Raw genomic sequence first — 24,743 nt, forward strand, 5'->3', positions numbered from 1 at the left:
AACACGATTTTCAGGGGTAGATCCCAAATTTAATATCGATTAAAGCTTTTTGTTGTTGTTTGTGTTTAATTGTGTGAATAAAAAAAGTAATCTTCATTCCCGCTCGTTTTATTCTGAAAAGAATGAGCGGAAAACGTGTTGAGCTGCGTAGCGGCTAACTTGTCGCTGGTTAGCCTAGTCGGCTATGAGGGAGCTAGCAGCAGGCTCGCTGTGTCCCGGCCGTGTGTTACAATGGCAGCCGAACCGGAACGTTAGCACTGACGACAAAGTCAAACACGTAAAAAAGATGCGCCGTGGCTCATTAACACGATAAATACACGATTTGAAGACCGCGGTCACGACGAGCCGGGCTGCTAACGGCTAGTTAGCGCTGTTAGCCGCGCTCCTAACAACAACAACAAGCAGCAGCAGCTGCTAACGTCCCACTAAAACATGGAAACAAACGCGCCGAAGCGGCGAGACAACAAGAAATCTCTCCGCGTGAAGGTGATCAGCCTCGGGAATGCCGAGGTTGGGAAGGTAAGAGACCGGCGCGTTGCTCCACACCAGACTCCATGGTGAATTCGGCACATTTAAGCTCCGGCGCGTTCGCTGCGTTGGACCGGCGCGTCTCTGTATTTAAACCAGATTCCGTTTAAAATCTACTACTTTCACGCTCTCTTGCTTATTACTAACAAGTCATTCAAAGTGCAAAATCGACTCTGACGCTTTTCTAAAGATGTCTTTATCCTCTCAAATTCGGCTAATGAGTTACATGTTGATATTGTATAATTGTCTTTCTTGTCAGGAGTCTTTATTTGACAGCGACATGAACCAGATCTAAAGGAGACACTGTGATAAAACAACGTCTGCTTGGTGTCAAATATGAAAGCCGAATGCTCCAGAAGAACCTACAGATTCTAAAATAGAGTACATGAATAGTACCTCTAAATACATAACAGTAAATCTCCAATCGACCGTTAAATAGCGATATTTCTGAATGCAGTCTGGCGCGAGAGCTGAACCCCGTTTCCTTTGCAGAGCTGCATCATCAAACGCTACTGCGAGAAGAGGTTCGTGCCCAAGTATTTGGCCACGATCGGCATCGACTATGGCGTCACCAAGTAGGTTGCTTGTGTGGTTGTGACGATGTGAAGCGTGCGTGTTTGTGGTGTGTGCGTGCGTGGCACCGGTGGTGACGTGTGTGTTGTGTTGTCAGGGTGCAGGTTCGAGACCGGGAGATCAAAGTGAACATCTTCGACATGGCCGGCCATCCTTTCTTCTACGAAGTCAGTCTCCTCACCTTCATGTTGCTGTTTACGAGCTGTGATGTGTGCCAGTGTCCAGCAGGGGGAGCTGCTGCAGCAGGAAGTGACTCTTCTTCTCCTTCTTCTTCTGTGGTGTCAGGTGCGTAACGAGTTCTATAAGGACAGCCAGGGGGTCCTGCTGGTCTACGACGTGGGCCTGCGGGAGAGCTTCGACGCCCTGGACAGCTGGCTCGGCGAGATGAAACAGGAAATGGGCTCTCAGGCCAACATGGACAGCATCGTGTTCATCGTCTGCGCCAACAAGGTCGGACGCACTTCCTTTTTATTCATAATCGGTCATGCCGCTGCCACGTAACCTGTGACTTCCTGTGACTTCCTGGCTGCAGGTGGACCTGACGAAGCGGCGGGCGGTGGACGAGGGGGAGGGGCGTCTGTGGGCGGAGTCCCGTGGGTTCCACTACTTTGAGACGTCGGCGCAGAGCGGCGAGGGCATCAATGAGATGTTCCAGGCGTTCTTCTCCTCCATCACCGACATGTGTGAGAACGGCGGGAAGCGTCCCGTGGCGGAGGTCAGCGCCGGCTTCACCAAGGAGCAGGCCGACACCATCCGCCGCATCCGCAACAGCAAGGACTCCTGGGACATGCTGGGGGTGAAACCGGGCGCCACACGGTGAGTCACAGCTGCTTCCAGGGTTGATACCTGGAAATCCTTGAAAACACCTGAGTTTTAGCGCGGCGCTTTCAAGGTTTGAAAAGTGCTTTGATTTAGAATAAAGTGCCTTTTAGTTGTTTCCGTGGCGGTTTGAGTTTCGTCCTCTCTGGGCTTCCGTACTGTCAACTAAGATAAAAGCATCTGACTAACGTTGGTTCCCGTCCGCTTGTTTGCAGGGAGGAAGTGAACAAGGCGTACAGGAAGTTGGCGGTCTTGCTGCACCCGGACAAGTGCGTTGCCCCTGGCAGCGAGGACGCCTTCAAGGCAGTGGTGAACGCCCGCACCTCACTGCTGAAGAACATCAAATAACCCCGGAGCCTGATTGGATGCCTCAGACACGGACTGACCAATCACACGCAGCTGCACCGATGTTAATGTTGTTGTTTGTTAATTTACTGCACCGTCGCCTTGGTGCTGAACGCCACCTTTCTTTAACGTCGCTGAAGGCGTTGTGTTTACACATTTCCACCGCGTCCTCGCACTTGCTGTTGATGTTGATGACATCATCAGAGCGGCGGGTCGAAGGTCAGAGCAGAACTTTTAAAAGACTCATGTTTTGGGCTCCACCGGCCAGTTTCCCCCTGAACGCCTCGTTGCCAAATCCTGTTACCCATGACTCATTTATATAATATTATGTTATTTATATGTTGATACTTTATTCCCTTAAATCAATGACTTTGTTTTTTCTCAATTTAGTTACATACTTTTATTTAATTTCATATTCGTCCTTTATCATTTAAAGGATTTAATTTAATTCGTCCTTAAACATTTGTGAGAAAAAAGGAAATAATTTATTCAAACTATAATTAAGTTATTATTGACTACTTTTGCTCGTCTCTTTCTCGTTTCCATGGTGACGGCAGCAGATCTGTGTTTCCTGGTCTGATTCTAGTTTTATATTTCACTTTGTCACTTTACGTCATTTTTATGGATTTTAACGTTAGAAATCACTCGTTGACTTATAGACTACATTTCCCATCAGCCCTGTTGCTTCTTTATTCACATTTATTTACAAGCATTTGTGAACAGTATTTAAAAGTTTTAATGTATAAAATAATATCCAGTAAATTATTATTAAGGTAACAAAAAGAGCAGCTACAGTTTATTTAGCATTAAAATCTAAATAAATGAAGTCAAAACAAATTGAATTAATGAAGTATTTTTCCATTCCATATCATTTAAAAATGTTCTATTTTATAAATTAACATCTGAATGTTTGTATCTCTGTTTCCCATACGAAGTGTTCAGCATGTTGCCGTGGTAACACGTCTTTACTTTAAAACCACGAGATGTCGAGGGAACGAATTAAAGAACGCTTGTCGAGTCACACTTTGACCTCCGTACCTCATGACTGACTGCAGTCTCACACAACCTGTGTCATACCCGGATCATCTGATGTGCGTGCTCGGGCCTCCGTTAAGGTCACAGTGAGAAAGAGGAGGAAGACGTTCCCCCCCATTAGTGAGGACACTGCCGTCACATGACCACCCTCGGGTGTGTGTGTGTCAGTTTGCTGTGCTTCCTTTTGCTGCATGTTTGACTGAAAAAATAAAAAGACAAAAATAATTTGTGTGTTTGTTCTTATTCAACTGTCAGGTTTGAACGTTGTTGAACTGCTGGCCACCAGGGGGAGACTCCTCTCTGATTGTATAGAAGTCTATGAGAAAATGAGCATACTTCTCTAAAGTACTGCTGTAAAGTTGACCTTGAATCATAACTTTGTTAGCAGCTTCACACCAGAATAAAAATGATCCAGTGTTCTTCAGATCAACCCGTCGCTTCTCCACACTCCAAATATGGTCACTTCTTTCTACTGTCAAAGATCCAAGGTGGTGAACTGAAGGCTTCGACATTGTAGTCCACAAACTGACGGGTGCCATCACCATGACGACATCCACGTCCCATATACAGTCTGTGGTTTCCTTTGTTGGCACCGCCCTCTTTTATGACATCATCTGGACTCTGTTGGTTCCTCATTGGAAGTTTCATCCTTGTGTAGTCAGAAAGTTGTATTTTTAACATCGTCATTCAGACAAACAAACGGCGTGACCTGGTTGGAGGTCGTCCAATCCCATCATGCACCTGAACACACTCACACAGAGTTAATCCTGCTTCTTAATGAGCCGCCGGCCGGCTCCGTCTCCGGGTTCTGTTGTTTTCTGTAGGTGAATGAAACCCTCTGGACCTCCGTACAGGTCTGGGTCCCAACAGGTCTGGGTCCTCCGTCTCCACAGACACGTGTTCAGGTTTACTAACGGAGGATCTCTGCTAAAAAAGGAACCACAGAAGAAAAAGAAACAGGAAACTGGTGGAAAAACCTGAGTAAAAAAAAAAGTCCTTTGAAAGAAGAGAAGCAAAGATCAGACGGATGGCGTGAAGACGACTCGGCAGCAGGTCGGTTCAGAAACATGATCAGTCCAAAAACAATGTACGATGACGTTACAATTAGCTTCAGCCATTAGCCAATGATTTGTTTACGGTTCACAGAAAGTCTGTCCATCAAGTTCAAAGCTAATGGAGCTAATGGTTTGAAGCTACCAGAGTTTAGAGCGAACAAAGTCTGAAGCTAACGGAGTTCAAAACTAACGGAGTTCAAGCTAACGGAGTTCAAAGCTAACCGTGTCTGAAGCTAGCGGAGTTCAAAGCGAATTGAGTTCAAAGCTAACGGAGTTTGAAGCTAAAGGAGTTTAAAGCTAAAGAAGGCTGAATCTAACGGAATTCAAAGCTAACAGAGTTCAAAGCTAACAGAGTCTGAAGCTAACTGAGTTTGAAGCTAACGGAGACGGAAGCTAATGGAGTTCAAAGCTAATGGAGTTTGTAGCTAGCAGAGTTCAAAGCTAACGGAGTTCAAAACTAACAGACTAACGTTAGCGACTCTGTTCCAGTTTAAAGCTTTTTTTACCCCTCTCATACCTTTGGGACGCAAGGTTGTCGTTTAAAACGTTAAACCGTGTGATGGGTTGTTTACTTTCGTCTTTGTAGCTGACATGAGTCGGACTGTTGCTGTTTTTGATGTAGCGGCATGGTAGCTTTCGATATATACGATGTTTGAGATATAACACCGATGACCCATGAATTCCGTCTCCACTTCCTGTCTCCGTAGAGGCTTCCAGTCTCCATGGTGGGCGTGGTCACGCTTCCACTTCCTGTTGAAAGCCGATTGTTTCGCTAACATTCAATATTTTACTCAGTTAACGAAGTTCACATTTCGCGTTATGAGTGTGAGTTAGCGGCGCCATTAGCTCAGCCTTTTGCTCAGCCGTTAGCTCAGCTGTTAGCCAGCTTTAGCTGAAATGACCTTCAGAAGATCTCGGGTGATTAATGGCGATTAAATGATCCTGATGTCCGAGTGGAGATCAGGTCACTGAGCTGGAAGCTGATTGGATTAGCCCTGAAACCTGACCCGCCAACTGTCCTGCTGAGAGATCTGATCAACACCTTTGATCCGACTTCCTTCATATTAATGACTCAGCAAAATCCAGCTTCATTAATCAGCAGCTCTGAATCATTAGTTTGTCTCGTTAATAATTAAATAAACCAGCAGGCTGCGGTTCTGTTGTGTAGCTGTCACCACGGTAACGTTAGCATGAACATGCATAAAATTATCTTTAATTAACATTTTTCCGTGTCATCGTCGTTTGTTCATTTATGTAAATCTGTTGATTTCCACGTCATCCTCCTATCAGGTCACAGCGGAGGCTGGCTTCGCCGCTGTCGTCATCATGGACGGCGGCTGCGTGCTGGAGAACGGCAGCTGTGTTGAATCGCGGCAGATCAGTGACATCACCTTCAGCGCCAACATAAGCCCCGCCCCCGGGCTGAGGAGGAAGCAGCTGCTGTGGCAAAACGCCGTCCGACACGTCATCGACCAACACAACCTGTACTCGCTGAGGCTCGCCGGCGGCCCGGAGCGTGGGAGGCACCGCATCGTTGTCACGGACGACTACATCGCAGACATCAACAGGTACGCCGCAGTGTCATCAACAGGTACGCCATGATGTCATCAACAGGTACGCCGTGATGTCATCAACAGGTACGTCAGTGTCCCTTCAGTGTGTTCATCTGAGACGTGATCGTTGTAGGCAGATCCGGAACAAGGCGTGCCGCGGCGCCCTCTGGCAGAAACGGCGCTCCTCGGCCGCTCGCATCCACCCTGCAACCCCGAGGATCACCACGGCAACAGGGACAACACACAGCTCGCTCAGCGACGCGGACTTCTTTGTGTCGTCGGGGGCGACGGTGCGCGGCGTCTTCATTCCCGCACTGCAACACACGTTCAAGTAAAGATACAATAACCAGTGTACTCCAATGTACTCCGGTACTCGGAGTACTTACTCCAGAAAACACACTAAACACAAAGCCCAACAAACTACTGCCTAACGACAAATATAATGTAAAATAACCTAACTTTTAAGAACGGAAATAATAATAACATAACCATAAATAACGTAATATAACCTAAGCTAACCCTAGCTAACTTTGCCTAGCCTAAGCTAACCTAGCGTACATGTCTCAGGTCTCCAGACCTGGAGTGTCTCTACCAGCAGTTCTCGTCCAGTGAGCGACGGACGTCTCTGGTCGTCACCAACGTCATCGACATCCTGACCCGATTCGTCATCTTGCTGCTGACGCCGCCGCCAGGCTGGAGGGGACTGGCCTGTGATTGGCTGGCTGGCCTGTCCATCCTCCTGTGGGCGGGGCTCTGTGTGCTTGCGATGACCAGGAGAGAGGTGACATCATCACCACAATGGCTGAGGTACGCTGGGGAAACTACGCGAGTCTCAGGTGTTTCCCGGTCTGTCTCAGGAGTGTCCTTGTCTGTCTGTCTGTCTGTCCTGCAGGTACCTGTCTGTGGTGAGCTGGCTGTCTCAGACTGTCCAGGTGTGTGTCGGTGTGTTCAGCTGGCCGCAGAGCGATCACTCCTGGTACGTCTTCTTCTCCCTGTTCTCCACCTTCACCCTGTTGTCCCTCCCCCTCTTCTGGGCCATCATTGCCGGGGCAACCACCTCCACCTTGCACCTGATGCTGGACTTCATCTGTCACTATGGCGAGGACACCGCCATCAGAAAGGTCTGAGCTGTTCCGACTTCCCTCCTCGGTTTCCTTCGCTCCTTCCTCTTTTTAATGTGTGTGTGTGTCTCCAGGTGTCCTCCAAGGCCTTGTTGTACCTGGCCATGAACACCGCTGGTCTGTCCATCCACTTCCTGTCTGACCGGACTCAAAGACAGGCCTTCCTGGAGACCAGGCGCTGCATCGAGGGGCAAGTCCGTCTGGAGAGGGAGAACCACAGACAGGTAGAAAGCTCAGCGAGACAGTTTGAGTCCTGCGCTCTCAACGTGACCTCTAGTCCTCCTCCATCTAACGTTGCGACTCCTGGTCCTCCAGGAGCGTCTGGTGATGTCCATCCTGCCTCGGTTCCTGGTCCTGGAGATGACGGCCGACATGGCCACCATGGACGAATATCTGCTGCCACACCAGTTCAACAAGATCTACATCCACCATTACAAAGACGTCAGGTAAACACCATCAACGGCGTCAGGGTAAAGCCCTGTCAACACTGTCAGGTGAACACCACCAGGTAAACACTGTCGGGTAAACAACTGACGTTTGAGGCCCCATGTGTAGAAAATATAAAGGACCCAGAATGGAACCCTGAGGAACCCCACAAGCAGTAATTGACAGTGTCAATGGAAAGATCACATTGCTCTACTGGATGTTTATTCAATGTCGAAGTCAGCAACGACAAGAATGAATTGCTGCAGCGTTACGTTTAGTGCTTCCTCACTCGCAGAGAACAGAAGTTTATATTCTGAGGTATTGAATGGTTTGAATCCAGACTTTCAATTTTAGTTAAGTTGACAATTGCTTATTTCCTAAACTTTCTCTCTTTACAGCATCCTGTTTGCAGACATCATTGGCTTCACTTCTCTGTCGCTCATTCTTTCGGCACAAGAACTCGTTAAAACTCTCAACGAACTATTCGGTCGCTTCGATAGGCTGGCTGAGGTTGGGTCACCATGGCGATGTTTGATCTGTTGATGAGGAGATGAAGGTAGACCTGTGTGGACATGTAACCGGTGGTCTTTGTGTGTAGGAGCACCAGTGTATGCGGATCAAGATCCTGGGCGACTGCTACTACTGTGTCTCGGGGGTCCCGGAGCCTCAGAGGGGCCACGCACGCTGCTGCGTGGAGATGGGCCTCAGTATGATCAACACCATGCGGTAACTCAGAGACTCTAACAGCCACATCGTTTCCACGCCGCTTAGCCAAGACGCTGACGTCTGTTCGCCGTTGCAGGTACGTCCGCCGGGAGCTGCAGCAGGAAGTCAACATGAGGATCGGCGTCCACTCGGGTTCGGTTCTTTGCGGCGTTCTGGGCCTTCAGAAGTGGCAGTTTGACATCTGGAGCTGGGACGTGGACATCGCCAACAGTCTGGAGGCTGCAGGAGTGGCGGGGTAAGGCACACCTTTCTGTTGATGCAACTGTTGATATGTCACCTGGGCGACTCGCCACTAGGGGACACTGCTAGACTTAAAGTCGGTTCCGAAAGTCACTGCAGGAACCTTCAACAGACAGAACCTGGTTTCTCTGAACCGGTACAACATTTTTTTGTACATATTTCGACTGACCAATGGTTGCCATTTGATCAGTCAGATACTTAGTAGGTAAGTACTTACTCTTATAGATACTGGCCAGATTCCAGGCAACAAGATGTCTGTTAAGGTTCTCAGTGTTCCGGGCCATGGTGATCTGACCATAGGATGCAATTCCATACTCTCGTCTCGTCCTCCCAGGCAGATCCACATCTCGCGGGCCACTCTGGACTGTCTGGGGGGGATCTACGAGGCAGAGGCGGGGCGCGGCCAGGAACGCAACGACTTCCTCCGAAAACACAACGTTGACACGTACCTGATCCGTCCAGGGACGCGGGAGGAGGCGGCGCCACCCAGAGCGAGGCGTCCTAGCTACGACGAGATGACGAGCTGGAGCGCCGAGCTGCCGTTTGGAGACAGTCTGGGGATGAACTTTGTGAGGACAGGAAACCTTAAAAGACACGCGCCGTGATGTGGAATGAACGATGACCGATTTTTGTCCCTGTGGTGCTCCGTAGATCCTTGCCACCTTCACCAACGGCTCTCTGACCCAGCTGCCCAATCACATCGCAGCGCAGCAGTCAGGGTCCCGGGAAGTCAACAAGAGGATCCGCCGAGCCATGGAGGTCCGTAGCAGCGAGCGGATGAGGAAGGAGCAGATCACCACCTTCACTCAGGAGTTCAAGGATTCCCACATGGAGGGAAAGGTACTGACATCACCCTGTGTGGACGGGGCTGCGGTATCAGCTGACCGTTAACCGTCCTCTCTTGTCTCCCAGTACTCCCACATGAGAGACGAACTCTTCAAGTCCAACATGGTTTGTTCCTTCATCCTGCTGCTGCTACTGATGGGTGTCCAGGTCCTGGTCCCGTCGCCACGGTACACCCGTCTGTCCATCCGTCTGTCCCACCAGTCCTCCTGATGGTGTATTGTGTATTTATATGTGCTCGGTGTCCAGGTTGTCTCCGATGGTTGCTGAGTTTGTGGTCAGCGGCACTGTTTACTTCCTGCTCCTGCTGCTGACACTGGGGGAGGAGTTTAAGCATTGTCCCGCCCCCCTACAGTCGCTCTGTTGCTGGGTTCATGAAACTAAGAGCGCCCGAACGCTGCTGACACTCACCGCCATCACCGTCAACTTTGCCGTCGCCTCCTTGGACATTGTGAGTCTGGTGCAGTGTTTCTTCAGATTGATCGTCAGGTTGCCGAGTTGGACACTTAAACAAAAAAAACAACTTCTGCACTAACTTGTTTGTTCGTCCCTTGTTCCCTTCTCTTCCCTTCCTTCCTTCCTTCCCTCCCTCCTCAAGCTGTGGTGTGATTCGTCAGAATCTCACCTGAACATCAGTGGCTCCCGGCTGGCTCCGCCCACCTCCACCTGGCCGGGCATCAACATCTGCACCCATCCAGAGGTGACCGTCGACACACAAACAAAGATCGCCCCATCTACGTTCGATAAACACGACCTTCCTCACGATGTTCCCCGTGTTACAGAACACGCTGCTGAGCGGCGTGGTTGCCATGGTTACCTGTGCGGTGTTCCTCCGGTTGAGCTGCGTGTTGAAGCTGGCCGTCCTCCTGCTGACCGCCGGCGTCTCCACCTTCCTCATAGAAACCCACAGGTGCTTACCAATGCTATGCTACGCTAGCCAGTGATAGCTAGCCAATAAAAAGCAAGTCTACATGTGTTGATCAGCCATATAAAGGGTTGTGTCTCTCAGGTCTCATCACCTGTGCAGGAAGGGGGTCTGTGTGGTCCTCATGGTGATGTTCGTGGTCGCGGTCCTCTACAACAGCAGACAGGTGACGTCTACTGGTTCCACTGGTTCCTTCACTGGTTCCTTCACTGTTTTCCGTGTGGATTTGATCAGCACTGATTCTGTATTGATGGTGATGTCATTGGCGGCAGTTGGAGGCGACGGCGCGGCTGGACTTCCTGTGGCGTCTCCAGGCGAGGAAGGAGGTCGAGGACATGAAGGAGCTGAGGGAACACAACGAGTGTCTGCTGCTCAACATCCTGCCGGCCCACGTCGCCCAGCACTACCTGGAGAGAGACCGCCACGACGAGGTACCTGTGGTCCCCCAGAGGTCTAGATAGTAGCTCACAATTAGTCCAGAGACCAGACCAGATTATGTGGAGAAACCAGAGACAACAAGGTCTCTGCCATATTTATGTCTAGATACCCTTATTTGGAGTGTTGATGGAGCAGCTATAATGTTAGCATAGCCTAGCGTCCATCAACCAGACTCCATTCAGAAAACCAGCGTTTTAAAAGTAGTTAGCTTGTGGTCTTGCAGACAGACCTTACAAAGCATGACTTCACACTTTTTACTTATCACCATCACTTGTGTGTGTGTGTGTGTGTGTGTGTGTGTGTGTGTGTGTGTGTGTGTGTGTGTGTGTGTGTAGGAGCTGTACTCTCAGGCGTACCAGCGGGTCGGCGTCCTCTTTGCCTCCCTGCCGGGTTTCTCTGATGTCTACGAGCAGAAGGAGGCCGTCCATCAGCACGTCGAGTGTCTCCGCCTCCTCAACCACATCATCAGCACCTTCGATGAGGTCACACCCACACACACACATGATGAGTTGACTGTAACTGTAAAACTCTAAAGTGTCTATTCCCAGCATTCATTGATCATTTATCAGCTGCCAGAATCACCAATAAACTAAAGGTTCATAATGTAGTAACTCATTACCTGTGTGTGTGTGTGTGTGTGTGTGTGTGTGTGTAGCTCCTGGATGAGTGTTACTTCCAGCAGGTGGAGAAGATTAAAACCATCGGCAGCTCCTACATGGCGGCTTCAGGTCTCTCTCCAGACAGACAGGTCTCTGCAGACAGACAGGTCGGCTGACAGACGGTTCTTTAATCAATAATCAAGTTATTTTCTTATTGTTCAAGCATTTTCAGGTTTTGTTTTGTTTGTTTGTAACAGAATTCAAGTGTGTTTCTGTGTTTTAAATGCAATTATTTGTCATTAATATTAAAAAATGTTACATTTTCTTTTTAAAATCAATATATCTAAATGTATATTTCAAATAGTATTATATATATTAAAATATATTTCAAATATTATATATATATATATTAGAATATATATTTAAAATATTTCCTTCACAAAAGAACCGCCCCAGTACAGTCTGCCTCTTCCCTTCCCATGATGCTTCACTCCCGCGTGCAGGAGTGCGAGGACGGCTGGCATCACCTCGGTCAGCTGGTTCTGTTCGCGCTGGCGATGCAGGAAACGCTGAAGCACATCAACACTCAGACAGGAAGCAGCTTCCTGCTGCGGCTCGGTACGGACCCTGACCCCCATGAGACCAGAACCACATGGTACCCTGTCTCCGTGTTGTTATTAATGACCCCGTGACATCATCCAGGTGTGGCTCACGGCGCCGTCATCGCCGGCGTCATCGGCGCCACCAAACCTCAGTACGACATCTGGGGCACGACGGTGAACATGGCGAGCAGGATGGAGAGCACCGGCGTGAGCGGGAGGATCCAGGTGAGGACACACCTGTCTGTGGGCGTGTCTGTGTGGTGACATGTGACCTTATAAGCCCCCCCCCTTCAGGTCCCGGAATCCACCAGCTGCCTCCTGGTGGAACGAGGCTTCCTGCGGCAGCTGAGAGGCGACGTCTACCTGAAAGGCATCAGCGAGCGGCACGGAAAGGTCAGTCGCTAATAACCTCTGCTGATGTATTCATGCTGCCACGAATATTCAAACGGTAAGACACCAGGGCTTTGTCTTCCTCCGTCAGGTGCGTACCTTCTTCGTGAGCAGTCAGGGCCGGCAGGCCGGCGTGGGGGAGCGCGGCGGGGGGCGGGGCTTCAGCCCCCACAGGAACACCCTGGGGGAGGTGGTTTACAGTCTGGTCCAGGCCCGCAAGAGGGAGAACCTGAGGGAGGAGAACGGAGGCTTCCACCTGTTGGCGGTGTCGTAGCGCTGCAGGACAGAGACGTGGACTCGAACCGGCACCCGGAGCTCTGGTCTGAGTCCCCAGTGTGTGTGCTTACAGGCAGCGACCAGCAGGGGGAGCCGTGACCATTGTTTCACGTTTCCATCCTGAATGTTGTTGTTGTTGTTTATTAGACGGTTTAATGTTAAACGAGTCCTTCAAGTACAAGTCCACCTGCAGGTTTTTCCTGCAGCTCCTGACCTGGAAGCTGACATTTCCCAGCAGCACCTGAACACGCTGCAGCGTTGCTCGTGAACATGTTTTTTCAAACCTTTTTAGAAATTCTCTGAGATCAAAGTCAATAAAACTGGTATCAGAGTCTGAGATCAATTCCCTTCAGTGTGTGTTGGGCCTCGCTGATCGACTGTCTGGTGAATCATTGACGACCAACGTCAGCTGCTGCTGCCTCGTCTGTTCTCACTGGAAACAAGAAGCAACGTTCAGGAAACATCAGCTGAAAAACAGCCTCAACGAAACCGAAAATACACATATTATTATTATTATAATTATGATCACTTCTTGTTATTATTGTTATTACTATTATTGTTATAGCTATTATCACTGATTATTATGATCACTTATTATTATTGTTATTATTGTCTCTCATCTGTTGAACTTTTCTCTGGAATAAAAGCAGCTGAAGGATCTGGTCTGATCTGGTTCCAGATCACATGGAGCAGTGAGTGACCCGGCGACACTAATGTAAACTATGTGTGAGTAAACGCGGCTTGACATCAGAGGCGTGACATCAGAGGCGGGACATCAGAGGCGTGACAGGAAGCTGATGTTACAAAACCACATTCAGCTTCAAGTTCATCAAATAAACGATATATATATATATATATATATATATATATATATATATATATATATATATATATATATATATATATATATATATATATATAAATAGATATATAGATACTTCCTTTCTATCGTTTGTGTATTAATACATGAATGAAGGTCTCGCTGTGACCCGGGTCACCTGGGAGGGGGGCCTGACCTTTGACCTCCGGCCACGAGCCTAGCTGTGAATAATTAATCTTATCTCAGGAGCTAATCACAGACTTTATCTGGGGTCAAAGGTCACGTGCAGCAGGTCACTCCTGATTGTCATCCACAGGCCAATAAACGGCTTCCTTTAGTTTCTCAGCACCAAACTTCATTGACCGATAGACAGAAAACGAATCATCCTGGTGGTGCCAGTTGGCGGCAGCTAAATACTGGAAAGTTTCGGGTGATTTCCGGGCACCTGAACACACCACGGGATTCGGCCCAGTCGTTGAATCGTGGTGAGTCGGAGGAGCCGCAGGTCCCTGAAGGACACACCTCTCTGCGGTGGGGTCCACCCATCTGAGCGGCGGCGGTCCGGATCATAAGTGACAGACCGGTTCAGCGGACGCAGAGGACCGGCAACGAGAGGGAGATGAACGGGACCACTGCCGATGATGAGACCCGGTCCGGGTCCGGGTCTGACGAACTCATCTTCTTCGTTAACGGGAAGAAGGTAAGAAGAACTCTGATTCCGATTAAATGAGCGACTTTTGAACGGGAGTTCTGTGTGTGTGTGTGTGTGTGTGTGTGTGTGTGTGTGTGTGTGTGTGTGTGACGGACTGAGGAAAAAACGCTTCTGCACGAAGAACAACTGCTGTGACATCATATCATCATATCAAAAACAAGTGTTGTTGTTGTTGTTTGTTTTGAACATGACGTGTTTGTTTGTTCCGTCCGACAATCAGGTTAAAGCTTCACGTCGCTTTGACCTAGTTTATTAGGAATGGGGTGTTTTTAAACGCGAGAGAAACAAATAACACAATTAACATTCATCAGTAAAGTGTCAGTCTGTAAGGTTTTAGATGCGTTGGTTCTAGCGGCCTCTCTGGCGGTAGATGGAACTGCAGGCGAGCTTCTCGGACCCCTGTCTCTCATCTGCTTGTGTTATGTTGCCTTCAAATGCTCCTCACTGTACTAATAAGAAGATGTTACAAATATGTAAATGAGGTCTGAATCATTTGTTTGAGTTTTATAAATAATATCCCTGATGAATGGTTTCTGTGACTGATGTCATGTGATGTCAGCTGATCTTTATGAATGACTCTCTTCTCGCTAATCGATTAGTTTTTAAAACAAATGCTTGCATCCGTCAACGTCAAGAAAATCAATATAATCCAGATTCATCTTTTTATTAATTACATGAATAACATTTATGTCATTAATATTCTGCAGATTGTTGAAAGAAACGCAGAACCGGAGATGAACCTGCTGCTATATCTGAGGAGGAAACGTAGGCTCACACACACACACACACACACACACACACACACACGCACTCACACACACACACACACACACACACACACACACACACACACACACACACACACTCACACGCACTCACTCACACACACACACACACACACACACACACACACACACGCACTCACACACACACACACACACACACACACACACACACACACACTCACACGCACTCACTCACACACACACACACACACACACACACACACACACACACACGCACTCACACACACACACACACACACACACACACACACACACACTCACTCACACGCACTAACTCACACACACACACACACACACACACACACACACGCACTCACACACACACACACACACACACACACACACACACACACACACACACACACACACACACACGCACTAACTCACTCACACACACACACACACACACACACACACACACACACACACACACACACTCACTCACACGCACTAACTCACACACACACACACACACACACACGCACACACTCACACACACACACACACACACACTCACACACACACACACACACACACACACACACACACACACACACACACACACACACACACACACACACACACACGCACACACTCACACACACACACACACACACACACACACACACACACACACACGCACTAACTCACTCACACACACACACACACACACACACACACACACACACACACACACACACACACACACACACACACACACACACGCACACACTCACACACACACACTCACTCACACGCACTCACTCACACACACGCACTCACTCACACGCACTCACTCTCACACACGCACACACACACACACACACACTCACTCACACGCACTAACTCACACACACACACACACACACACACGCACACACTCACACACACACACTCACTCACACGCACTCACTCACACACACGCACTCACACACACGCACTCACACACACACACGCACTCACTCACACGCACTCACTCTCACACACACACACACACCCAAGTCCATTGTGACTGATTTGATCTCATTCCAGGGGAAATGACAACGATGAAGAGAAACAGGTTTAGCTCTTCATTTAGACTCTTCAATCTGACCTCTAATTGGGCTGATTCTCTCTCACACACACACACACACACACACACACACACACACACACACACACACACACACACACACACACACACACACACACACTCACTCCCTGGAGTCCACAAGGGTCCACTAGGGTTTACCAGCCCCCCTGTGTGTGTTTAGTGGGTCTGACTGGAACCAAGCTGGGCTGTGCTGAAGGAGGATGTGGAGCCTGTACGGTGATGGTCTCCAGATACCAGACCCAGAACCAGCAGCTGCTGTATCCTTCCACCAGGGGGCGTGTGAGTGTGTGTGTGTGTCTGCAGTCATGTGAGTCCTCATGAGTCCTTAGTGGGGTCCAGCCACCAGGCCGTCAACGCCTGTCTCGCCCCCCTCTGCTCCCTGCACCTGGCCGCCGTGACAACCGTGGAGGGCATCGGAAGCGTGGCGAGGAAACTACATCCTGTCCAGGTAAACCCAGAACCTTTAGTCCCTTTGACTCTAGTGGGCTGCAGAGACCCGGTCCTCATGAACCCCTGTCCCCATGGTCCAGGAGCGGATCGCCCGGTCTCACGGGTCCCAGTGTGGGTTCTGCACTCCGGGCGTCGTCATGTCCATGTACGCTCTGCTGAGGAACAATGCCACGCCCAAGATGGCCGACGTGGAGGAGGCCTTCCAAGGTATTAATAATAATAATATGATAATAATAATTATAATAATGATAATAACATTTATGAATAATAATAATATTATTAACATCACTGACTAAACTAATATTCCATCAGGAAACTTGTGTCGCTGCACCGGCTACAGACCGATCCTGGAGGGCTACAAGACTTTCACTGTGGTGAGACACACACACACACACACACACTATAATAATCCATCAGGGTCTTGGTTCTGGGTCTGGGGTCTCGGCCGTTGTGATTCAGAACTGGACTTGGGTTTGAGTTGTGGAAGCGAAGACAGACCATAATCATAATAGTCCAGTTGTTACTGTGAATGTTGAGTCCATGTGGAGGAAGTGGTGACCCGGTGTGTTCTGTCCTTCCAGGAGGGGGGGTGCTGTGGCGGCGGGGGGAGGAAGGACGGCTGCTGTCTGACCAATGGGAGCGCAGCTGAGCACAGTTCACAGGAAGTGGTTGACGTGAGTCGGACTGTTGAACTGGTTCCAGATCAGGGTCCTGGTTCATGTTTCTGATTGACGTCTGTTTCTTCAGGAATCTACGTCTTTATACGACGCAGCGGACTTCCTGCCCTTTGACCCCACGCAGGAAGTCATCTTCCCCCCCGAACTGATGGTAAACAACACACAACAACACACGACGTCACACGACAACACGCAAACACATCTTTCCCTCCTCCCTGTAGTCCCTCACCAAAGGTCAGAGGTCAACCTTGCTGCGTTTCCACGGCGAGAGGGTGACGTGGCTCCAGCCCGACAGCCTGGACGAGTTCCTGCGTCTGAAATGGAAACATCCGGACGCCAAGGTGGTGGTGGGGAACACCGAAGTGGGTCAGTCACTCACTCACTCACTCACTCACTCACTCACTCACTCACTGTTTCACTCACTCACTCACTCACTCACTCACTCACTGTTTCACTCACTGTTTCACTCATTCATCCCTGTGTGTCTGCAGGTATTGAGGTGAAGTTTAAGAACCTGGTCTACCCGGTCATCTTGGCTCCAGCTTTCATCCCCGAACTGACCGCAGTGACCCACACAGAGGACGGTGAGGACTACTACCACTACTTCTACTACTACTACTACTGCTAATACTACTGATACTCGTGATACTACTTCATCTGGAGAAAGGACCTGGACCTGCAGACTTCCTTTACTCCTACTTGATCCTCTCGGTTGCCAAAGGCTCTGCAGACCTGGTTCAGCTCCAGGACCAGGACTCTGACCAGCTGGCCGAGGATTTTAACTTTAAACTTTCGTTTGTTTGGTTTGCAGACGATCAATAACATCAGTTCATCGTCGGTAGCTCTGCCTCCACAGCATATGTTTGTTGAATGTGGCCTTTGACCTGCTGGTGGAACCAGATGAAAAACCATGAGATCACGTCATGAGGGTCCATGTCCTGGAGACCCCGAATAACAAACACAATGTTTGTGTGTGTTCAGGTGTGGTGTTTGGTTCAGCGTGTACCCTCAGCCACATGGGGGCGGTGCTGAGGCGGGCCCTAAAGACCCTTCCCCCCCATCAGACCCAGGTCTTCCTCGCCGTCCTGGAACAGCTGCGCTGGTTCGCCGGACTGCAGATCCGCAACGTCGCCGTGAGTCCCCGACTGTTTGTCCGCTGTCAATAAGTGACACCAGGTGGGTAGTTCAGGGACACTGGGAGAGCAGGGTTGTCCCAGTAAGGGTGGAGCATTTCCAGGAAACATATAGGGAACCTTTCAAAGTCCTTATCAGGTCCAGTGGGCAGTTCAGGATCACTGGGAGATCGGAGTCTTTCCCAGGAGACACGCCGTTTGTGGGGGGTTCAAGGGGCCTAGGAGAATAGAACTTTATGTGTGAGTAGTACCAAACAGCGTTTAGTTCAAGGAACATGGAAAAGTGATCCCTGACCCAGGAGGACCCTTCAGGTTCAGTGTCACGTTCAAGGACACCAGGACATCTGGATGCGTTCTGGTTAATGTGTGCTTAGAAAGCCATCAAAACACGTAACTTTATGGAGCTTGAACCACCATAAACGTCTGTGTGTCACATGATTCACATGATCTCTTTGAACCCCCCCTTCCCCCTCCAGAGGTCTGGCAAGACCAGGACCTCCTGGCACCACAGCAACTCTTTATTCCCGTCTTGTAAATATTGTGCAAACTGAACATTGAGGCAATAAACTCCTTTCTGATTCTGATGTCGCATCCGTGTGTTTCAGGCCGTCGGTGGGAACATCATGACGGCGAGTCCCATATCAGACCTGAACCCCGTGTTCATGGCGGCCGGCTGCAAGGTCACACTGATGGACAAAGGTCACACACACACACACACACACACTAGACATAAACACTGGCTGTGGATCAGTTTACTCAGAAAGCTGCTATAAATAATCATATCGGATTTTTTCTGCTTCTGTGAAAAATCGTGGTCGTGGTGCGTTTACTTGTCATGTGACCGTTCACCCAAACTGCTGAGTCACTGTTTCTGTCTGCACACAAGATCTCGTCACAGTTCGTAGAAGAGAACTCGTGATCGGACGTTTCCGAAGGCGTTCAAGCCGAGAATTCTGGCATGTTTAGCGTCACATTGTCGGCGTGGCAGTTGTCAAAACCGACTCATCGTCCAGTTTATAGACAAATTGTTAATTGTAGCGGAGGCAGTGAACTCACTGCGGACTAAACTCTGACCTTTGACCTCAGACGGCAGCCGCGTGGTCCGGATGGACAACGGCTTCTTCACCGGCTACAGGAAGACGACGGTGCGACCACAGGAGATCCTTCTGTCCATCGAGATCCCCTACAGCAAGAAGGTAGAACGTTCGTCGCCCTGGCAACCAGCGTCCGTCACTTAGCAACCAGCGCCACAGAACCCCCCAGACTCTAACGTCAGCTCTGGTGTCTTTTTCCCCTTCAGTCTCAGTTCGTCTCCGCCTTCAAACAGTCGCCGCGCCGCGAGGATGACATCAGCATCGTCACGGCAGCGATGAGCGTCACCTTTGCCCCTGCCGACGCCATCGTCGAGGACTTGAGGCTGAGCTATGGCGGCATGGCGGCCACCACGGTGCTGGCGACAGAGACGGCGAGGAAGCTGCTGGGAAGGTAACGAACACAACAATGAGATGTGTTTCTTTTTCGCGTCTTCGTCTTTAACTCGTCCTTGTGGCATCCAGGCGCTGGGGGGAGGAGCTTCTGCAGGACGCTTGCTCCTCATTGGCTGAGGAGATGACCCTCGACCCCTCGGTGCCAGGTGGCATGGTGACGTACCGGCGAACTCTGACCCTCAGTCTCTTCTACAAGTTCTACCTGACGGTGCTGCAGAAGCTCCGACTGCAAGGTGTGGACGTGGACCAGGTTCAGTCCGACTGTCAGAGCGCCGCAGAGGTTTATCACCCGGAGACCCCGTCCAGCGCTCAGGTCTACCAGGTAACGGGGGTCACCTCGGTGTCTTAGACCCTCTCAGACCCTCTCCAGGTCCAGACTTGTATTTGGGGTTTCTTATCAGATGGATGTATTTGCTTTATATTTGTCATAGTCTGCGGTTTTCGTGTCCATGTGTTGAAACATGTCATGTGACTTCCAGGCAGTGCCTGAGGGGCGCGGCCAGGACAGCGTGGGTCATCCCGTCATGCACCTGTCGGCCCTGAAGCAGGCGACTGGCGAGGCGGTCTACTGCGACGATGTGCCGCTGTACGAGAACGAGCTGCACCTTGCGCTCGTCACCAGCAGCAGAGCTCACGCCCACATCCTGTAAGACTCCGCCCACTCACACACACACACACACACATCCCGCTCTGACCAGGTGCGTGTCTCAGGTCCATAGACCCCTCGGAGGCAGAACGGATGCCCGGCGTGGTCGGCTGCGTGTTTGCCAGCGACGTTCCCGGGAGCAACGCCACCGGACCAATCGAGTACGACGAGACCATCTTCGCCGAACACAAGGTGACTCCTCCGACCAATCGGGTTCCTCCCTCAGGGTCACGGCCAGGCGACGATGACGATCTTTCCCTACTCTCTGCAGGTGACGTGCGTCGGTCACATCGTCGGTGCTGTGGTCGCCGACACTCAGCTTCACGCTCAGAGAGCTGCCAAGGCGGTCCGGATCACGTACGAGGACCTGCCGCCGGTGGTCACCATCCAGGAAGCCATCGCCGCTCGGTCCTTCTATCAGCAAATCAGAACCATCCAGAGCGGAGACCTGGAGGAGGGCTTTAAACAGGCCGACCACATCCTGGAGGGTAGGTCGGTCTGTCTGTGTGGCTTTAAGACTTCCTCCTGATTCCAGTTGATCAGGTATTAATTATTGATTGATTACCGATGACAATCTGACAGGTGAGATGCACATCGGAGGTCAGGAGCATTTCTACCTGGAGACCAACGTCACGTTGGCGGTTCCTCGAGGGGAAGACGGCGAGATGGAGCTCTTTGTTTCTACCCAGAGTACTACCAAAACACAGGTAATAATACTCTCATAATCTAATACTCTCCTACATCGACGAAATGTCTGTACCTTTAAATTGTCTCGTGTCCGGTCCGTCAGTGTCTGGTGGCCAAGGCGTTGGGGGTCCCCGCTAACAGGATCGTGGTCCGGGTGAAGAGGATGGGTGGAGGCTTCGGGGGCAAGGAGACCCGAACCACCGTGTTGTCTACCGTGGTCGCAGTGGCAGCAAACAAGTACGTTTGGCAACAATCTCGTACATTTGATCGTCTCTTCTTTCAAATGAAACGTAACAATTTGTCTCGTAGACTGAAGAGGCCGGTCAGGTGCATGCTGGACAGAGACGAGGACATGTTGGTCACTGGGGGAAGACACCCCTTCTATGGCAAATACAAGGTGAGAGAACGCCTCCTGCTGGACACTAGCTGTAGCATTAGAAGCAGTGGAAGGAGTTTGTAGTACTTGTCTCGAGTATTGTGGTAGTATTGTGTCTGAAGTACTTTTGGACGTAACAGTAAGTTACACGACCGCTTTGGTCTGATTCAAGAAATAATTCCCCTGGTCCAGGTGGGGTTCCTCAGCAGTGGGAAGGTGGTGTCTCTGGATGTGTCCTACTACAGTAACGCCGGTAACTCCATGGACCTCTCTCTGTCGGTGAGTATCTTCTGACCTGCAGACGTCTCTTTGCCGACGACGCGCTGATGTTTCTGTTCCTTGGTCGAAGGTGATGGAGCGCGCTCTGTTCCACATGGAGAACTCGTACAAGGTGGCCAACGTGCGTGGCCGCGGCTTCCTGTGCCGCACCAACTTGCCGTCAAACACGGCCTTCAGGGGCTTTGGAGGGCCGCAAGGCATGATGATCGCTGAAAACTGGATGACGGACGTGGCTCAGAGTCTCGGTAGGCCGGCCGAGGAGGTACGTAAATATAAACGTCAGACGCGATGAACTCGGGTGGACGAGCTGCGGCTGATCCAATACCTTGTCTTCCTGCAGGTGCGCCGGTTGAACATGTATATGGAAGGTGACTCAACACCCTACAACCAGATCCTGGTTCAGTTCACCCTGGACCGCTGCTGGGACGAGTGCCTGTCACGCTCTGGATACCAGCAGCGCAGAGCCGCCATCGACCTTTACAATAGGTAATCCCAAGTCTAGTCCGAGGTCCTGAAACCTGTTGAGGACTAGAACGAGTCAAATATCTGAGACCTCGTTGAGTTTAATGTTTGTGAAACCAGCTGAAGTTTCTGTAAAGTGCTGTGTCAAGGAACCAGAAAACAGCTCAAACAAAATGACCTCTGGGTATTTTTTTGTCTGTCAGACAGAACCGGTGGACCAAACGAGGCCTCGCCATTGTTCCCACCAAGTTTGGCATCAGCTTCACCGCGCTCTTCCTCAACCAGGCTGGAGCTCTGGTTCATATCTACACCGACGGCTCGGTGTTGTTGACCCACGGTGGCACGGAGATGGGACAAGGACTCCACACCAAGATGGTCCAGGTACCTGAGCCAAACAGACCATAACGTTGTTTTCTGTCATTTAATTAAAAAGCAGGTTTTTGGTCGACGGCTCAACCTTTCACGCAGCTGTTGGAGTTATTTGTACTGAAATAAACAATAAACCTGCTAGTGGCCATTAGATGAGCTGATGAGCTTGAGACACTTGGACATGGCTGTTGTTCAGCAGTGCTGGCTGCCGAATGGACTGGGAGGATTGGTTGATTTCCTGCAAGTTTGTAATTTAGAGACACGATATGGGCCCCAGTATAAAAACCTGGGGGATTTGGATGTTGTCCTCTAAGAAGCTGTGTCTGTGAGTCCAGGTTGCTGCCAGGGTTCTGGGAATCCCCTATTCAAAGATCCACATCTCAGAGACCAGCACCAACACGGTACCCAACACCAGCCCCACTGCTGCCTCCGCTTCCTCGGACCTCAATGGAGCTGCTGTGCTGAACGCCTGTGAGGTCCTCGTGAAACGCCTGGAACCGTACAAGACCGAGAACCCAAAAGGATCATGGGAAGACTGGGTGAGCAGGATTGTTTTGTATATGTGCCATAGGTGTACTTGATTTTTGCAGTAGTTTTTTCTGATCCTAGAGGTCATCTCAGGAGTCGGTCTGTTTTCGTTTCAGGTGAGAGCAGCGTATTTCGACAGGGTCAACCTCAGCGCAAACGGTTTTTACAAGTGAGTCGCCGATTCAGTAAATCTGTCGATACAAAGTCCGGGACAGAGTTTCACTGTTTCCCGTGTCTCGTCAGGACTCCGGATCTCGGTTACGACTTTAACACAAACTCTGGCCGAGCGTTCAACTACTTCACCTACGGAGTCGCCTGTTCAGAGGTGGAGGTCGACTGTCTGACCGGAGCCCATAAGGTGAGTCCTTTACTGTTACTTACTGCTACACTTCTACAAAGGTAACTGAGCATCTGCTTTTCAAGACCTCCAGACCTCTTTTAGGACCATTTGCCCCTGAATAAGGCAGAAATTGTATCTCAGACTAACTCAGTCTCCAACGTCCTCGATATCGAAGCATAAGTCTTTCAATATGTTCCAAAAACCCAAACTAAGAAATGTGTTTTATATGCTGTCGAATATGTATAGTGTATTCTACATATGTATTATATTTGTGTTGTAGAACCTGAGTAGCACCATAGTGATGGACGTCGGTCACAGTCTCAACCCGGCGATAGACATTGGACAGGTGAGTCGGGTCCAATGGTTCAAACATCAATCGTTTGGAAACTTGACTGGTCCAGTGACGTCTCTCCCGGAGCTCCTCCTTCAAGTCAAAGTGTCCTCTGTGTCTGTCCTCAGGTGGAGGGGGGGTTCATGCAGGGTCTGGGTCTCTTCACCCTGGAGGAGCTTCATTATTCGCCCCAGGGCGTCCTCCTCACTCGGGGTCCCGGTTCTTATAAGATCCCGTCCTTTGGTGACATCCCCACCCAGCTGACAGTCTCGCTGCTTCGCGACGCCCCCAACGACAAGGCCATCTTCGCCTCCAAGGTGGGTCGGCTCGTACCGCATAGATCATCTTCTACGCAACTTTAGTCTGAATCCGATTGTGTTGTCTCCAGGCCGTTGGCGAGCCCCCTCTCTTCCTTGCGTCGTCGCTTTTCTACGCCATCAAAGACGCCATCATCGCCGCCCGGGTGGAGTCGGGCATCAGCGGTCCCTTCAGGCTGGACAGCCCCGCCTCCGCCGAGAGGATCCGCAACGCTTGCAGCGACAGATTCACTAAACTGGTAGGCTTTGTTGTTGTCAGTTGCACAAGAGTTAAGTGGAAACATTGTCCACAGCAAGAAAACACGTTAGCATTTATCGCTGAAAAATTAGAGTATATGTTTGATTGAAATGGAAACGTCGGTACATTGAACCTCTTCAGGTGATGTCGAGACTTCCTAGTTGCCGGTCCAGCTCATCCCAAAGGTGTTGGGGGGGTTGATGTCTAGAGGAAAACCTCTTTAAACATGATGTTAATAAATGCTGCATCACTGTTTTTCTGCTCCAGTGTACTCCGGCCAAACCTGGAACCTTCACCCCCTGGTCTGTACAGGTCTAGGACCAGAGAGAGGCAAGAGGACCACGAACCACCGAACTACCAAAGCACAACAATCTACCACGATCTACGTACGACTCACGATGTTGCCGTTAGCCGCTGGTTAGCTCACCGCTACGTGACTGGAACACACTGTTAGCTAACGGGCTAACATTAATATTATTCCTATTAATATTGATCCAC

General features: G+C 50.1%; 3 protein-coding genes across 4 annotated transcripts; all 3 read left to right on the forward strand.

The window, feature by feature from the left end:
* Window positions 1–153: 153 nt before the first annotated feature.
* On the forward strand, window positions 154–3,509 carry dnajc27 (DnaJ (Hsp40) homolog, subfamily C, member 27). The gene is made up of 6 exons (XM_084004270.1): window positions 154–519; window positions 1,021–1,103; window positions 1,199–1,268; window positions 1,387–1,551; window positions 1,634–1,917; window positions 2,136–3,509. Exons 1-6 carry the CDS (start codon window positions 433–435, stop codon window positions 2,266–2,268), a joined length of 822 nt encoding a protein of 273 aa, XP_083860396.1. The 5' UTR covers window positions 154–432; the 3' UTR covers window positions 2,269–3,509.
* Window positions 3,510–5,674: 2,165 nt separating this feature from the next.
* On the forward strand, window positions 5,675–12,875 carry LOC311009842 (adenylate cyclase type 8-like). 2 transcript variants are annotated; one of them, XM_084004260.1, is made up of 23 exons: window positions 5,675–5,923; window positions 6,042–6,239; window positions 6,476–6,715; window positions 6,801–7,029; window positions 7,104–7,253; window positions 7,345–7,475; window positions 7,854–7,965; window positions 8,054–8,181; window positions 8,258–8,416; window positions 8,756–8,990; window positions 9,073–9,261; window positions 9,334–9,434; window positions 9,514–9,715; window positions 9,863–9,964; window positions 10,047–10,174; window positions 10,259–10,355; window positions 10,462–10,620; window positions 10,963–11,109; window positions 11,283–11,393; window positions 11,730–11,844; window positions 11,929–12,053; window positions 12,123–12,221; window positions 12,310–12,875. In XM_084004260.1, the coding sequence occupies exons 1-23, from the start codon at window positions 5,682–5,684 to the stop codon at window positions 12,490–12,492; spliced, it is 3,582 nt and encodes a 1,193-aa protein (XP_083860386.1). In that variant the 5' UTR covers window positions 5,675–5,681; the 3' UTR covers window positions 12,493–12,875. The 2 variants fall into 2 exon arrangements, with proteins under 2 accessions (XP_083860386.1, XP_083860387.1); XM_084004261.1 differs by having other exon boundaries at window positions 10,274–10,355; window positions 11,283–11,375.
* Window positions 12,876–13,773: 898 nt separating this feature from the next.
* On the forward strand, window positions 13,774–24,743 carry xdh (xanthine dehydrogenase). Its single transcript, XM_084004259.1, has 32 exons — window positions 13,774–14,014; window positions 14,734–14,791; window positions 16,086–16,182; window positions 16,265–16,373; window positions 16,456–16,582; window positions 16,688–16,749; window positions 16,957–17,049; window positions 17,123–17,203; window positions 17,274–17,418; window positions 17,544–17,636; window positions 18,034–18,185; window positions 18,791–18,884; window positions 19,272–19,381; window positions 19,486–19,670; window positions 19,742–19,994; window positions 20,152–20,318; window positions 20,384–20,510; window positions 20,590–20,806; window positions 20,901–21,025; window positions 21,109–21,242; window positions 21,315–21,402; window positions 21,574–21,660; window positions 21,731–21,922; window positions 22,001–22,146; window positions 22,326–22,503; window positions 22,827–23,030; window positions 23,136–23,188; window positions 23,263–23,377; window positions 23,640–23,705; window positions 23,819–24,007; window positions 24,079–24,246; window positions 24,513–24,743. Exons 1-32 carry the CDS (start codon window positions 13,934–13,936, stop codon window positions 24,561–24,563), a joined length of 4,047 nt encoding a protein of 1,348 aa, XP_083860385.1. The 5' UTR covers window positions 13,774–13,933; the 3' UTR covers window positions 24,564–24,743.

This window comes from Eutrigla gurnardus, assembly GCF_963514095.1.
Source record: "Eutrigla gurnardus genome assembly, chromosome: 24".
NCBI classification, from domain to species: domain Eukaryota; kingdom Metazoa; phylum Chordata; class Actinopteri; order Perciformes; family Triglidae; genus Eutrigla; species Eutrigla gurnardus.

What these genes read in the sequence shown, in the direction of transcription:
- LOC311009842 (XM_084004260.1), top strand. Translation starts at nt 5,682, where the DNA reads ATGGACGGCGGCTGCGTGCTGGAGAACGGCAGCTGTGTTGAATCGCGG. An exon ending in CACCATTACAAAGACGTCAG is followed by an intron (nt 7,476 to 7,853) that starts GTAAACACCATC and finishes CTCTCTTTACAG; the next exon opens with CATCCTGTTTGCAGACATCA. An exon ending in CAGCTTCCTGCTGCGGCTCG is followed by an intron (nt 11,845 to 11,928) that starts GTACGGACCCTG and finishes GACATCATCCAG; the next exon opens with GTGTGGCTCACGGCGCCGTC.
- dnajc27 (XM_084004270.1), top strand. Translation starts at nt 433, where the DNA reads ATGGAAACAAACGCGCCGAAGCGGCGAGACAACAAGAAATCTCTCCGC. An exon ending in ATCGACTATGGCGTCACCAA is followed by an intron (nt 1,104 to 1,198) that starts GTAGGTTGCTTG and finishes TTGTGTTGTCAG; the next exon opens with GGTGCAGGTTCGAGACCGGG. An exon ending in GTGAAACCGGGCGCCACACG is followed by an intron (nt 1,918 to 2,135) that starts GTGAGTCACAGC and finishes GCTTGTTTGCAG; the next exon opens with GGAGGAAGTGAACAAGGCGT.
- xdh (XM_084004259.1), top strand. Translation starts at nt 13,934, where the DNA reads ATGAACGGGACCACTGCCGATGATGAGACCCGGTCCGGGTCCGGGTCT. An exon ending in AAGGATCATGGGAAGACTGG is followed by an intron (nt 23,031 to 23,135) that starts GTGAGCAGGATT and finishes TTTTCGTTTCAG; the next exon opens with GTGAGAGCAGCGTATTTCGA. An exon ending in GCGACAGATTCACTAAACTG is followed by an intron (nt 24,247 to 24,512) that starts GTAGGCTTTGTT and finishes TTTCTGCTCCAG; the next exon opens with TGTACTCCGGCCAAACCTGG.